At 38.6% G+C, this 15,715-nt stretch overlaps 1 protein-coding gene across 4 annotated transcripts in view; it reads left to right on the forward strand.

The window, feature by feature from the left end:
• Nucleotides 1-15,715, forward strand: part of Lrriq3 (leucine-rich repeats and IQ motif containing 3) — a 100,884-nt gene that overhangs the window by 6,558 nt on the left and 78,611 nt on the right. For all 4 annotated transcript variants that reach the window (XM_006502189.3, XM_006502190.4, XM_017319774.2 and 1 more), the window contains exons 3-4: nucleotides 1,013-1,336; nucleotides 14,459-14,592. In XM_006502189.3, the coding sequence (XP_006502252.1) occupies nucleotides 1,013-1,336; nucleotides 14,459-14,592 (458 nt within the window). The remainder of the gene's footprint in view (nucleotides 1-1,012; nucleotides 1,337-14,458; nucleotides 14,593-15,715) is intronic.

The following is a 15,715-nucleotide window of genomic DNA, read 5'->3' on the forward strand; positions in this document are numbered from 1 at the left end:
ATAGTGACACTCCCTGGGTTGAGCATATATAAACCATCACAGTGAAGAAACACTGGATCAAAGCAACAAAACACAACAAAACAAAAAGCCTCTCTTACAAACCACAACACTTTCTGTCTACTGAAAATATAAAGAAACGTTTAAAAGTTCATACAAAATAAGGTATATAGAAGAAAAACATAACATGTAATCCAAAAGTTTTAAATGAAATTATGTAAAAGCACTTGTGCATATATTGAGATTTGATTCATCTTAAATTATGGATGTAGAGAGTCTCTCGGTATCCACGCCACATGTGTAGTTATCCACAGTGGATTCTCTGTAGCTGAGGTTATATGGTTGTGCGCCCCCCCCCCCCCCACACACACATGGGTTCTGGGAACTGAGCCCAAGTATTGTAGCAGCAGTGAGCACTCCTGACACAGAGCCTTCTCCTAGACTGTGCTTCACTTCTTTTAAAGTTATTTTACAGATTTATTTTGTTTCTATTTACCTGTATGTTTGTGTTTGTGTGTCTATGCCTGTGTATGTGAGTGCAGGTGTTCATGGGGGCCAGAAGGTGTGGTGGATTCCCTGTAGTCACTGCGAGTTGTACATTGGCCAGTGTGTGTTCTGGGTCCTCTGGAAGAGCAGCAGGAACTCCCAATCACAGAGCCATGTTTCCAGTCCCATATTTTACATCTTAAGTGTACAGTCTACATGAATAATAAGTCAGAGTTCTTAAACTTTATGTGAGGCGCCTCATTTGGAATTGTCCTAATTGTACACTGAAAGATCTCTATCTACACACACTCGTGAGTGCATCTGTACATCTATTACACTACTAGTTGTAGTTTGTTCCTATTCCATCATGTGTTTGCAGTCATCTTTTGGAGGTTTGGAAATTCTGGTTTTGGTTACTTACTAGGCACACATAATTTACAAAACACTGGATTTTAGATTATATTAAATGTTTTACCACTTTTTTCTATGGAGTTTTAATGAACGATGCATATTTTAAATATTGTTTCAGATAAAGACTCTTCCAGATAAAAATTTTTGGAGTGGACTCAAGAACCTAAAACTCCTCTATCTTCATGACAATGGATTTTCCAAACTGAAGAACATCTGTGTATTGTCTGGTTGTGTAAGCCTCATAGGGCTGACCATGTTTGACTGCCCAGTGAGCCTGAAGAAAGGCTACAGACATGTTCTTGTCAACAGTATCTGGCCTCTAAAAGCTCTGGACCATCACGTGATATCCGATGAAGAAATCATTCAGAACTGGCGTCTTCCAGAGAGGTTTAAGACGTTCAGCCCCAGTCTATTCTTTAACCTTTACCCAGCATTGATAAAGGTAACCCACTCAACGGTGCTTCCTTCAAAATCAGTTCAGAGACATAAAAGTTTGGCTCACAATTCTATATTTAAATATATGATCTGTTTAATAATTTTGCTCTGTATCTTTTATAAAATATTCATTGGTGAAAACATTAGCAATGACTTTATAGCTGATAATTTATAAAAGCTTGTATACCTCTTACACAAACAGGTCAATCTTAAGATCAAGTAGTGTTTAAATACATTTTTAGCTGAAAGATATTTATTTTGATATATGTTGATTCTTATGGGAAATATTATTTTTGAAATGGCATAAGATATAATTTATATTATTATTGGTAGGATGCTAAATAATTACTTGAAATTGAATTGATTTAGTGATATTGGCATAACCAAGCATTTTTGACATGAAATATCGAAAGTTCTTAGGAAAACTTGTAACCTGAGGTTACACATTATTGGAGAGATTTATAAGATAAGGATCCATCATAGCACTTGAGTTTATAGCTGATAAGAGTAGAAAGGAAGGCTGAACACTACAGCTGTTAGAAAATATAATTAATTAATCCCAGGATCGAGGCTGAGCATGGTTTTGCAGAGAACTGTTTTCAAATGTGGAATTCATGAGTGTGATGCACATCAACTCTACAGTGGTGCATGTGCTATACATAAGTGTGAGTCCACACAACTATACACTGCATGTGGTATGCATGAGTGTGAGCCCATATCAGCAGCAGTGAAGTGTATTTTGTTGGATGGCTAATGACTCCATCACTGTCAAAATACCACCAAACTCTCTTAAACAGATTGTCAGTCGGACACAGTGAGCTGATGACTTAGTGAGACCTTCATAACAAACTGTCATTGACCAAGAGTAATTATGTGTTACATGGCTACTTTTATAGAGGGAATCTGAGGAAAATAAGGAATTAATGTGGACAGTGACCAAGCTGTCAGAGCATATGGCCACCATTACTGAGAAGGCTGAATGCCAAGCTGCAAGGTTGTGTTGTAGCTGCCTATAGTCCTTAAATATTATATGAACATGTTTTTGCAATGTTAGTTGAATAAGTTTTGGGATTTGGGAATTGTTTTGTAATAATTGTTAAAAAAAATTAGTGAGGTAGCATTTAAGCCTAGTGTCTTTACCTGCATCCTTAACGTAAAAAATCACTTAGGTTCTGCCCTGTGGTGGCAGTGTATGTGATGTCTTTGAGGATGGCCAGAGTGGCTGAGGTTACTTCCAGAAGGTAATGAAGTCAGAAGAGGACATCAGAGATGAGGAGCTTAAGCTTCTTATAGAATGAACCACCACACGTGTACTGCTGCAAATATAACCAACCCTCGGACTGTGTGTTCTGTACCTCAATGCCATTACCAAAGTTCGTTAAAGAAAAGCCACTATTTTCTGGAGAGGGGAAAAGGATGGGGAAGGGGAAGGAAGGTAAAAGGAAGGAACTAAGAAGATGAACAGCTTGGAAAGTTAGACTTCTCAACTCTAATAGATAGGAAGAATTTTCTGAAAAGATGTATTCAATTCTCAGCATCTCCTTCTCATGGAAAGGCTTTGCCTTTAGAGAAGAAAAGAGCACTGTGAGGATTAAGATCTGTGTATACAAGTCTGTTTCATTTTTCAGGGTTCTTCAGCCAACATATCACACACAATAGTGTAGTGATTTAATGGTCTTTTAATACTAGAATGTAGGAAGAGAATTAAGGAAACAGATTTCTAATATGTTGAAGTTGAGTGACTGGCATAAAATAAAATGGCTATATGTAATCCTTCATTGGAAATACAAATTTGACCCTGATTCATTTTGTTTTTGCTTTGTATTTTGATTGGGAGAGATCATATATGCTTGGAAATGAAGAGCTGAAATTTGGAGAGAGTATTCTGGGCCATTTGCTTAGAAGTCATAGTTGAAGCTAAACACTCTGAGAACAACAGGGAGATCAATAAAGCCTGAGGTAACAGGAGGCCCTTGAAGCATATTCTCATTTTGTATGTAGACTGCACTGGAACTAGTGAGGGTAGAAAGAATTGATCTTGGAAGGTGAGAAGAAAACAGACACACAGCACTTACTACCACTTTCCTTAGGGAAAATTAATTTTTAAAATAACATTTAAAACATTTCCATAGGATAGAAAAATGAGTGCTGAGATTGTGTTGCAAAGCAGATGAGTGTGAAGAGTTTTTTTTTCAGGTGGTGTGATTGCCATTATAGAATGCTTCCCCTGAAATCTACACAGACAAAAGGTCAAGCCTCAATTGTATTAAACAGGATGCATGGAGGGAAATGCTTTGACTGAACAGAGAAGATTAAAATTTAAGAAATAATGGCAATAGTTGAAAAAAAGCATTTTGCAGTCAATAATGTATCAGGGTAAGGTTAACAGGGTCTCCCCTCCCTATTGAACTATTGGCTACTATTGCAGTCAATAGAGATGGAGAGTTCTTGGGTTCACTAACACACCACAGGCTCTGTGGGAAAATCTTAACTTCATCGTCACACAGATGACTCTGTTGGAACCAGTGGGATGCAAAGTAAAGCAAGAGAACACAAAGTTGTGAGTAGTGTGGGTCTTACTGGGAGGAGGGACCTAATGGGAAGGGAAGGGAAGATGGAGGTATAATAATCAGATTTCCTGGGATCATCAAAGGAAAAAAAAAAACACAGTAGAAGCGACAAAAGTGCTCAAAGAGATTTTGACCTGATGACAGCACACCTGGAGCAAGCCCTGAGCTCCAGACGCAGAAGAAGGCAACCCAGACAGTGTGAATCAAGTGGAATGAGAGCAGCCCAGACAGTGTGGATCGAGTGGAATTAGATATGTCAAGCAGTGGCCTGAGCTCTGCCCATGAGTGGACAGTGCTGCCACAGACAGTGTTCTTTATAACTAGCTGATCATGGAAAGGCGGCAGAATACACTCAAGGAAAAATGTGTATGCATCTGTGGAGATGTTTACTGAGTAGTGTATAAATATGTATTTCAGAGCATATCATTGTTATATAATGAATATAGAGTAATATGAAAACTAGAAACAATGTACCTTATTGGAATCCACCTACGTTCAAGAGTTACCAGTTTCTAAATGAGTACAGCATGAGTGTGCAGAGGAAAGGAGTATATGTGTGTTACAAAGAAAGTAATCCAGTAGTACACTTTAAAGTTTACCCTAACCTAATGAAATAGATAGGTCTTACTTACCTTTAATTGTGCCATATAGTGAATTCTAAACTCATCTTCTTTTGGTAAAGTTGCAAAGTATTTCTTCATGAAGGCATAAAATGGGCTCTTTATTATGTGAGATCAAAGTACTTTTAGAAACCTGAAATTATTTATCTTTATATTTTATCTCTATCTATCTATCTATCTATCTATCTATCTATCTATCTACTTACCTAACTACATTCCTACCTTCCTATCTACCTATATCTCTCTATTATCATCATCATCATCATCTATCTATATATCCATGGATATGCCACCTATCTATTATCTATCTATCTGCCTATCAACTGCCCGTATGTTGTTATATGTACCTATCTCCTATTTATCCTGTCTATGTATCTATGAGTCTATGATGTATGTATATGTTTATGTATCAATCATCTATTATCTATCCATCTATACCATTTGTCTATCATCTATTTACATTTGCCTATCTAGTCTATATAAATACAGAAGTTATCTGGCTAAAGAACCAATGCATCACTCTTAGGCTTGCATTTTGTCTTCCCGTAATAATAAGTCAGTTAACCAAGAATTTTAATTTTTATAATGTAACAAAGAATTCAGGCATGGGAAATGATTCTATCTAGTTACTTATGGAGTGAGTGAAAGAATATCTACTCTAGCTTCCACATTGTTGGCTTTTGATATTATCCATTTCCTGTGAAGTGCAATGAATGTCTTTATGTCCAGCCATGTACTGAGCAAGAGTGACAGGATGAGATGCAAAAGCTCAGATCTGCTAAGACTGCCAGCTCGGAGTTAGGAAAGCAGCAGCTCCTGAAAATGTCTTACTTGATCAAATTCTGCAGGCTCTAAGGGTAAAGGGCTCCAGGGGCTGCCGTTACCAGAGGGCATGTAGGGGGAGGAGTGACCACTGCCAGAGGGCATGTAGAGAGAGGAGTGACCTTTACCAGAGGGCATGTAGAGGGAGGAGTGACCATTACCAGAGGGCATGTAGAGGGAGGAGTGTATTTTTTTATTGATTCTTTGTGAGTTTCATTCACATCATGCAGCCCAGTCCTGCTTATCTGCCTGTACCCTCATATCTGTTATTCACTCTTGCAAATCTTCCACAAATACACACACACACACACACACACACACACACACAGCATATAAGAACATCTCATTGTGGAAGCTGTATGTCTCAGTGTGTCCCACAGTCTATCCCTCTGTCCACACACCTTCATTTGCAAATGATCATTGCAGTGAGTCATTGATCTGGTTTGAGGTCTCTGGCTTCTGTGGCATCTTTGATATAGGATCCTCACCGGGACTCCTCCCTGTTGTTGCCTTGTGTCATTGAGATCCTGCAGCTTTGGATCAGCAGGACTGGCCCTTTCACTCATCTCAACCTTTCTCAGATGAGAGAGATTTGGGGGTGGGCCAAATTAGAGCTGTGGACCTAGACTTAAATGGTAACTGTGCCTGTTAGCAGACCAGCTCTCCCTTAAACATAACACCAGGCATAGCTCTGTAGCACTGCTCTGGCTAGGAATCACAATGCCTCATTGACAGGAGGCAGGGTCAGCTTTCCTGCCCTCATGCCCTTGGGGTGAGCTCACGCACATTGACACACCCATCATGCCTTCAGAGCCAGCTCTACTGTACTGCCCATTCAAGGCACAGGGTCCTCCTCCTCAAGTGCTACAGCCTATAAGGGACAGGAGCAGCTCTGCTGTTTACTCTGCTCTCACACACTTGCCTTCACTATGAAGGCCAGCTGTGTTGACCAGGGTAGGTGCAGGGTCAGCTCTCCCAGGTGCTACACCCAGTGAAGAGGGTGGGTTAGGTATTTAGCTCTCCTGTGCTCTCAGCCTCACCTGGCTCACCTGCACTCCCTCCACCAGGGACAGCTCTACTGTGCTGCCCATGTGAGGTGCAGGCCCCACCCAAAGAGAAATATTTTTAAGTAGACACATTTTCTTGTTAAACAGAAATCAACCATCTATTAATGGCAAAGAAGAGATGCTATATCTTGGAAGGCAGCTAATCCTTTCACAGATGATATGGACAAGAATGATAAGGATTTAAAATCCATTGTTTTTATTCTCAAAGTAAAGAGCAATGAATATATAAGTATATCCATGTAGTTATCCAGTAATAATTGCATTGTCCTTTGTTTGTTTGTAAGTTTTTGTTCATTAGAGATGAGAGTTTATTAATTTTCAAAGCTGGTCTGATTTGGAATCCAAGGAAGTCCATTTTTATTTTTAACATAATACTACTGGTCAGTAATATAGCAAAGAAAAGGAACAGGTTTATGGCAAAGTGGTCACAGAGGTCTACTTTGCTGAAATCATCACCAGGAATGCACACAAGAATATCTTATAACTTGTTAGTAAGATAAACAGGTCTTAAGATAGTGGATAAATATGTGAAATTCAGTTATTTCTATGTACCAGCTACAAAATGAAACTATAGTAAAATTTACAGTCACTCAACATGAACCAAGAAAAATCACAAAAATCCACTCCTTAAAGGTTCATGACAGAGTGCATCACAGAGTAAGAGGGGGAAAAGAGAGCTTAGCTTTGTAACAAAGCTGCTCCCTCTGTAAGCAGTTAACCCATTTCATGTATGCAGAGCACTCAGAATCCACCTATGGCCCAAACCATTGTCTTTAGCAGGACAATAACATACACATGTGTGAATTGTTTCTAACACGGGGATTTGGAAGATATACTCAAGCCATAACATTTACTTCCACCCTTCATTATGCCTTTATATGAAAATACATTTATTTTAATACAATAGTTCAAAAATTAACCCCAAATCCAAAATCCAGAGTCTCTTCCAGATCAAGCCTCATCTAGGTTGACTGGGACATCCTTGGAAACTTAAGAGGAAGTATCCATGTGTCCATTTCTCATAAACTCTGTGTGCCTATATAATCATCATAGCATGAGCATTTCCTAGACTTATAGCTTATGTACAGTGAAGAAATCACAGCCACTGGAGCAATCATTTAGGTCTGCCAGGAACTCAATGATCTGATTTGAGAAAAGTCTTAAGGTAAGTAAGCAGTACAGTCTTTGAGAAAATCATAGTCTTGTCCTTTAAAACTATCTTGCCTCCAGAGTCCCCTCTGTGATGGGTGTGACAGGTTTAATGAGTCGTTTATTAGGAGTAAGAACTGATATCTAGCTGAGTGGTAGTTGCACACACCTTTACTTCCAGCACTTGGGAGCCAGAGGCAGGAGGATCTCTATGAGTTTGAGGCCAGCCTGATCTACAAAGCGAGTCTAGGGAAAAAAAGAGTTGAGATTCTTAGACCAGACCCTGATTTCTTCTGCAGTAGTACTTTCATTCTCAAACATGGGAGAAGGTAGAGATTTTCCTCTGTTTTTTGCAAAAATAAATGCTTAATGAATGTTTTGAGCAGTTTCTTCACAGTGACTCTGTATAAGATGTTCACCATGATAACAAAACACCTGGAACATTAAACTCACAGTCCTGGCAGCTATGGGAACTCTGCCATCAGCGTTATGCTAAATGGTGGAACCCACATAGACAGGAAGGTTACACTCAAAATGAAAAGGGAAGAGCCCTTAGTGAGGCCAGACTCAGGCTTTGGAGTGATCTGCTTAGTTACTCTGTCCCTCCAGTGACCAGTGCAAAGATTTGAAGACCCTTCCTGCTAGGTACCAGCTCTTAACCTTCACCTCCTATGCTATGCTAGGAACAAAACCATAAATGCATGGATTCTTAAAGACAAGCCACCCTCAAAGCCACAGCAACCTCCCTAATGGAAATTACCAGATATTCTCAATGTGGGAATGGTTCAACAAACTGATTCACCCTTACAATTTGATGATATGTCTGTACCAACCTAGATGGGCATCTGGGAATGCTGTGTTAGCTATGTGTATGAAACCATCTCATGAATAGAGAGCAAAATTCCTGTAGCCCACCACAGTCCATGTTTCTCTTTATTCTGGACCTTCGGTGAATGTTGTTATTTTTGTTCTCTCTCCTAATTCTACAGCGCTTAACTTAGCAGAGCCCTCCAGTATCAAAGTGGTCACCAAGAGACCTTTAGAAATAAATTTAACATGCTACAAAGGTCTTTCTTGTGATGTAGAGAATTCGCATATATTCACACCATTTTGTGTTTTGAATATACTAATTAAAACAGAATTGGTCTTTCAAAGGCAAAAAATGGTAAAATAGGTGGCTTTAGTTTATTTGAAACAACACATGGTTATATTATTATTATGTTTTATTTTTTCAAATATCCCAAGGAGCAATGAGCAACGTTATGAAATTCTCATAAAAAAATCTCACAAATAGAAAAAGAAATGACAGACCTTATAGACCAGATGCACACATAGAATAAAAATCTTAAGTAACTACAGAAACTACTTAGAATAAGAAATTGGTTGAAAATGATTCCATCTTAGAATGTTATGCCATTTGAATAGCAAGCACTTTTAAAATTAGCTTTTAAAGCTTTCCTATTGTCAACATGTAAAGTAGATTGCATCTGAGTCATATGACAAAGCCTTGTTATTCTCTCTTGAAACGCTTCTCTATACTTTATGCCAGCATTAACAGTAACCTCTACAGCTCTGCATTCTATTAAGAAAAAACATTTGATTAGCATTGTGTCACATATCTTATTGATTTTTGATATTTATGCTTTAAAGTATATGTTCTTTGTCCAGATTTTATTACAATTCCTTTAATTAGACAAATAATCATCTTTTTAGCTAATGTTTTCATTTCAGAGCTTACATTGTATCACTGAGTAAACTGCTTGCTCAATGCCCCATTTCCTATTAATTCTGTGATAAATATAATACTGTATTCAGAAATTTTAAAAAGTCTGCTTAGGAGGTCACCTTGTTTGGATGGTGGCAGCTATTGAAGTACTACTCCAAACACTTTTCCAACAGCTTAGTGAGGCAGCACCACAGAAGTGGATAGATAAGTTATTTAGCCCAGGTCAAAGAGCTACTAAGTGTTGGGCTTAGTACTCTAGTCATCCAGCATTTATACAGCCAGAGCTCCACCGATAAAGGCAATACATGGCTTTTCTTTGGAAAAAGAATGATTCCACTTGCTTAGATATCAAAGCGTTTGGGTGTTTGGATAAGTCCCCAATGAAATTATTGTTGGCATTTTGCAAGGTAATTGTCCACCAACTTTGGGAAGCTTATGTGTAACTTGATTACTTTGTGAAAATATTGAGGAAGAAAAGAAAATATAAAATAGAGTCAAAATCTAGGACACCTATACACAGATCAAAATGGTACAGAGAAATTAATGCAAACTCAATATATGCAATGAAGGAAGAATGTACACGCTAGGTCTGATTGCTTATACATACAGGCTAGTACTAGGAAGTCTATGAATTCAAATCACATGGCTCCATAGTGAGGTACAGACTAGTCTGGTCTACAGAGGAAGACTGTCTCAGATGGAAGAGCAATGAGAAGAAGGGAGTGAAGGGTATAAGAGAGGGAAAAATGATGGAAAATATCATGAATCCTGAGCAAAGTCTATGAAATTAAAAAATATTCAAACATTCAATTCTGGTTAAAAATAAAAGGAAAACATAAGTATTTGTATCAAAGGTGCTTTTATTAATGTAAGAAATCTCTGGGCAAATAGAAGTGTCGGCATTGTTACTGAGCAATTGAGACAGGAGGAGACATTTGCAGACACAGAGGTGTTGAAAGAGGTTGACAAATTGGAGTGGCAAAAAGTGGTTTAGTGTTGTTAGAGGTTAGAGGACATGTTTGAGCATGTCAACAACACAGTAGTAAAATATTAAATGTAAGACAAGGAGACAGGACTTTATCTTGTAAAATCCTAGGGAAATATTTAAGAGTTTTACATGACAGAGGAGTCATTCTGTGTTCTGTAGAAAATGACTTTATAAAAGAAGATATAAGACTTATACATTTAAAATTTAATGAGTTTGTATAAACATTTTCTGATTCGCATATCAGAGAAGCATCAGAGTGCAGGTAGCCAGCATGCTGTCTGGGGAAAGAGAACCATTGTATGAAGTGGTTATGGAAACAAGACAAAACTATTTTGATAGAAGTGAGAAGGTCCCAGTTAGAGGCTAGGTGGCTGATTCTGATGGCAGTTTCTAGTTAATTTTATTGTTTATGGTAGACTTTGCTTTATTCTCTTGGGAATTCAAAGTACCAGAGCCATCCTAGTTTAATGTTTCTCAATTATTATTATTTTCCATCACAGTGATAGGGTAGAAGAGAACAGTTATTACCAAAGTTTGCTCATTAGCTTATAAAGTCTGATTTGATTCATTGGTAGAGAGAATAGAGCAGAGATCCTTTAGAATCCCTGGATGGGAAGGGATGAAATATTAACTTAATTGACATGATGAAGAATGCTTTTAATGTCCTTAAAGACAGCGCAGAATGAAGTGTGCATTGGCTGAAGAAGGGGAATAATGGGCTCAGTTTTTGATATATAAGTGGAGAAGTGGAACTGGAAGTTCGTTTTATAGGCTGTAATTTAAGAGGTAATTCCTGACAGGAAGTATGGTTATGAGGATAATTTGCATATATAAGGCAGAAAGATGTAGCAATGAAGATGATCATCAGAAGTTAGCAAGGAAGTGAAAAATTAATAAATAAAAAGAATCTCTTAGCTGTCTGAAGTTTGTAGAAGAACCATGGTTCAGACTGAGAAAAAGAATAGAAGTAGATTACAATACCATCTCAGCTCATTAAAACATTTGAGATATAGAGTGGGTCCCAGTGCCTCATGGCTGTAGTCTCTGCATTCAGGAAGTAGAGGTAAGAGGCTGAGAAATTTATGGCTACCTTGGGTTATACAGAGACTCTTGTTTCAAAAAGGAAGAGAGGGCAGGGGAGCTCACTTTGTGGATAAAGTGCTTTTTATAAAACATGATATCCTGAGTTTTAACCTCATAACAAACCTAAAAGTCTGTCAGTAGTACATGACTGCAATCCTTGTGCACCTATGTTGAGATGAGAGGCAGAGCCAGCAGAGTCCCTGGAAGCTCATGTGCCAACTGGTGCAGTACACGCAGTAGTGAACAACACAAAAGAGACAGCCTCAAAGCAAGGTTGACGTTGAGGACCAACACCCAATGTTTACTCTGACCTTCAAACACATGAACATGCATTCATGATCACAGACATACATGCCATACATTCACACACATCTTTAAACGAAGTAAATAGGTCAGTAGGGAGTTACAAAATTACAGGGGTCAGGGCAAAGACAGAGAGGCAGGAGAGATGAAAGAGAAAATTGAGTGGGACAAGAATAGATTGATTGGCAATTTTCAATCAAACTTGAAGGCCTAAGATACAGATTACTTAGTAATGATGCAACCATTTGACGCCCAAGTGTCATTGATAACCAGAAGATTTACCAATGTCTGTATGTAGACTGAAGGATTATTCAGCTGTGTTAGTGAAGACAGACTAATGTAACTGCATTATGATAAAAGCTTGTCTGATTGCAAACAAATTTGGGATTTGGTTAGAAGATCTGTTTGTTGGAAAGGGGTTGCAGTCCTAGAGAGACTGTTGTGGTGCATAGGAGGTGGTGACCTTTTATGCTCTGTAAAGGTCTGAGGGGCTCACAGAGGGTTTGGATTTAGAGCTTAGCATAAGAAGGTGAGATAAGAGTGGGCTGACAGTGGATGGGAGAATGTCCCATTCTGAGACTCCCTCAAGCAGCACTCTTAGGGACGATATCATGACCGAAATCAAGGGCAGTCCAAAGTTTATATGAACAGAGTAAAGAAAGAAAACATTTGGCTCAAAAACATCTTGTTATAATAGATCACAGGAACTAAACAATTCAGCAAGTTATCAGTAGGTAAATTGTGGAATTTGGATAATCTGTATCAAGTCTAAGGTAAACATAAGGGGGATACAGGAAATTTGTATAAAGCAGTGGTCAGAGAAAGAATGCTTTGCTGCAATGAGGCATTTTGTGATTGTTGGGTTTGCTAGCTAGTTTTGTGTCAACTCATTGGATATGAGAGGGCCTTAGTTGTGAAAATGGCTCTGTGAAAACAGCCTGTAGTCATAATTAGCATTTGATGTGGGAGGGCCCAGTACATTGTGGATTAGACCATCCCTCGGTAGGTGGTCCTGGTTTCTAGAAGAAAGCAGGTTGAGTACCTTGAGGAACAAGCCAGCATGCAGCAGTCTTCCATGTCTTCAGCACCAGCTCCTGCCTCCTGGTTCCTGTCCTGTTTGTATTCTTGGCCTGACTTTGATGATGAGCTGATATGAGGGTGTAAGCAGATGATATTACAAGATGGCAATAGTAAACCCAACTAAGAGTCTGGGGTTAGGCAAAGCTCGAGACTCTTGTGTAATGGAGGAGTGATGGTATGGTGGTGTCTCAGAAGGACACTATGATCAGATCAACATCAAAAAAAGGGAGCTGACTCCAAAAGACTAATACCTTGAGATAGTAGCTCAACTACATGCAAATACTAAGAATATCTGTAGAAAAATTTGAAATTTGATTCACAGCAATTACCCAGGGATTAAGAACACTTTTTGTCAGACTTAGAGTAGTTATTTGGAGAGTAATTCTAGGTGAGACAGAACAGTGAGGAAATCTCCAGATGATGAAGAATAAACATTGTATGCTAAGCAATGTGATGCTGCCCTTCAGTGGGGTCGGAGAACCATAGAACACACACATGCTGTGTGCTCAGATGGGCACTGTGAAATCTCTGCTTCAACAAGACCATGTGTGGTGGCTTAGAGGGAGGGGAAGGAACTAATTCATGGATCACTTAAGAGTGGCTTTTTATTTTCATCCATTTTTACTAGTTTTGGAAGAAAGTAAACTGCTCAAATTAAAAAAAAAAAAACCTGATGACATTAATGAATTCAGAAATCCCCAATGCTTTCTGATTGGGGTGAGTGGCTTCTATAAAGATAAAGCTTAGAAAAGTGGATTTTGAGTGCTTCAGGACTGATGGCTTTTAGGATTAGGCCTATTATCTAAGAGTTTTCTTCTTGGGACCTGGTTAAGGCTCATTGTGTTTTAAAGGGAAGCACAGTAAAACTCAGGAAGTCCCTGAAACCCACCAGATTCACAAGTCTAGACTTCCCCAAAGTTATGTCAGCAGTGAGGAGCATCTAGCAGTCACAGTGCCGGAAGTGACACAGACCAGCAGAGCTACCTGGAAGACATGCTGGCATCTGTTCAGCTGCCTAAGTATCATCACACGAGCTTCATGCTTCTAGCTTTTGGAATCTATCACTCATGCTGGGACGTAGTGCTGATGATGCAGGTTGCTTAGATTTATCTCTGTTTCTGTAAGTTAGCTCGTATCCACACCCCTGTAAATAACCCCAGTAAAGTCATTGGTTTCCTCAGTTGGACATTTGAGGTTTCTCTCAAGTTTGGGTAGGCATTTGTTCACACCTCCTTAGGAACAGTGTCACCCAACAATGCCTTAAAGTAATGTAAATATTTTATTTCTAATGTACAATAGTAAAAGTGACTATATTTCTAACTAGCCTAACAGCATAGCTGTGCTGCACAGCTCAGAGAAGTTGAGCCCCTTTCAGGAATTGCACAGGCAGCCCCTTCTTTACAGTGCACAGAACAAGCCCCCCTCAAGTTTAATGAGGCACCACTTTTTACCAGTACCAATGAGAGGACGATTACTAAGGTGACAGTCTGAGGTCTTTTTCCAGATTGGGGAGGATGCTATCAAGAATCTTGCATATTGTGCGGAAAATTAAAATTATTTGAAAATAACAATGTTTATATTTTAATCAATACTAAAGTATATTTACTGTTTAACTAGTATGCTGATGAGAGTTTCCTGAATGTCTTATTAATTTATTTAGATATCTCTGGGAAATGCTTTAATGAAAGATAAAAATTACTTGATAAAATTTCTTCATACAGGGTACCACCTATGAAGATGAAATAAAGAATATCAAACATATAATTTCAAGAATTAATGAAATTCTGGCTCATAATTCACCAGTGTTGATTATCCAAAGATGGATACGTGGTTTCATAGTTAGGAAACACTTAAGGTATGTTTCCTTATATTTACCATTTGAATGTTGAAATGATGTAAAATACCAAGGATAAGAAGTAAGCTGACTAATAATTTGCACTTTTTTATCCTGCGTTCTTAATATATATATATATATATATATATACACAATGCATGACTTGATTGTAAGGAAAATACCATATTATGTTACATAATCAGTATTTGATGCTTGTATTTATAGATGCTTGCATTTATAGATGCTTGCATAATCAGAATTTGATGCCTTTATATGATAGAATAGATGTATGCACTTCTATATATGGCTACATCATGGTAATGGAAGCCATATATACCTTGAGAATATAAGAGGAATTTAGATTTTATTGGGATGTTTAGATAATGTCATTAGGATTATATTTTTGGTCTCAGAGTTGAGGCACCTTCTGATACTGATGTGACATGGGATAAAATTCCTTTATTCTGGAAGTGCCCACAGTCCCAGCATGTGAAGGCAGAGTTTGAGTTTTGTGGGAAAGAATCAGCTATAAACAAACTCTTCTGTGGCTCAGGTCAAACTGACATGGCGTCTCTATTTTAAAGATTTGTTCCATTAGGCACATCACTTAACTGCTTCACGGCAGACCTTCTTCATCTGTAAAATGGTAAAGAGCCAGGCTAATAGCAGTGCTTAAGGATTGGCTTGTAGAAATTGAGGTAATGAATAGCATACTGGCCCCTAGAAGAAGTAGCTGCTACTTTTTCATTAGCTGCTGCATTAAAACACCTTTCCCATTGTTCTCTGGAGCTGTCTGCATTATCCAGCTCTGTAAAAAATGTGCCTTGGATTTCTCATCCCTTCTTCCCTCCTGCTTCCGCAGCACACAGGATGCCCTCTTCAGAGTGGAGCTCTAATCAGTTTTTCTCTGACTCCGCAGCCTCCAGTGCTTCTGAATTTGCCTAGGAGCAATGCCTCAATCACACGCCTCTGCTCTTACCCACACAGCACATTCCACTGCAGGCCTCACCATTGTTGTCTGTATTAAGACAGGCCTGGAAACTCCATGGGACAGACTCAGTACCTGTTTTCTGCTCTGTGCTTCTAGAACAAAACAGCCCTTGCACCATTGAGTGTTCAAAAATGTTCATGGAATTGATGAACA

This window comes from Mus musculus, chromosome 3 (genome assembly GCF_000001635.26).
Source record: "Mus musculus strain C57BL/6J chromosome 3, GRCm38.p6 C57BL/6J".
Taxonomy (NCBI): domain Eukaryota; kingdom Metazoa; phylum Chordata; class Mammalia; order Rodentia; family Muridae; genus Mus; species Mus musculus.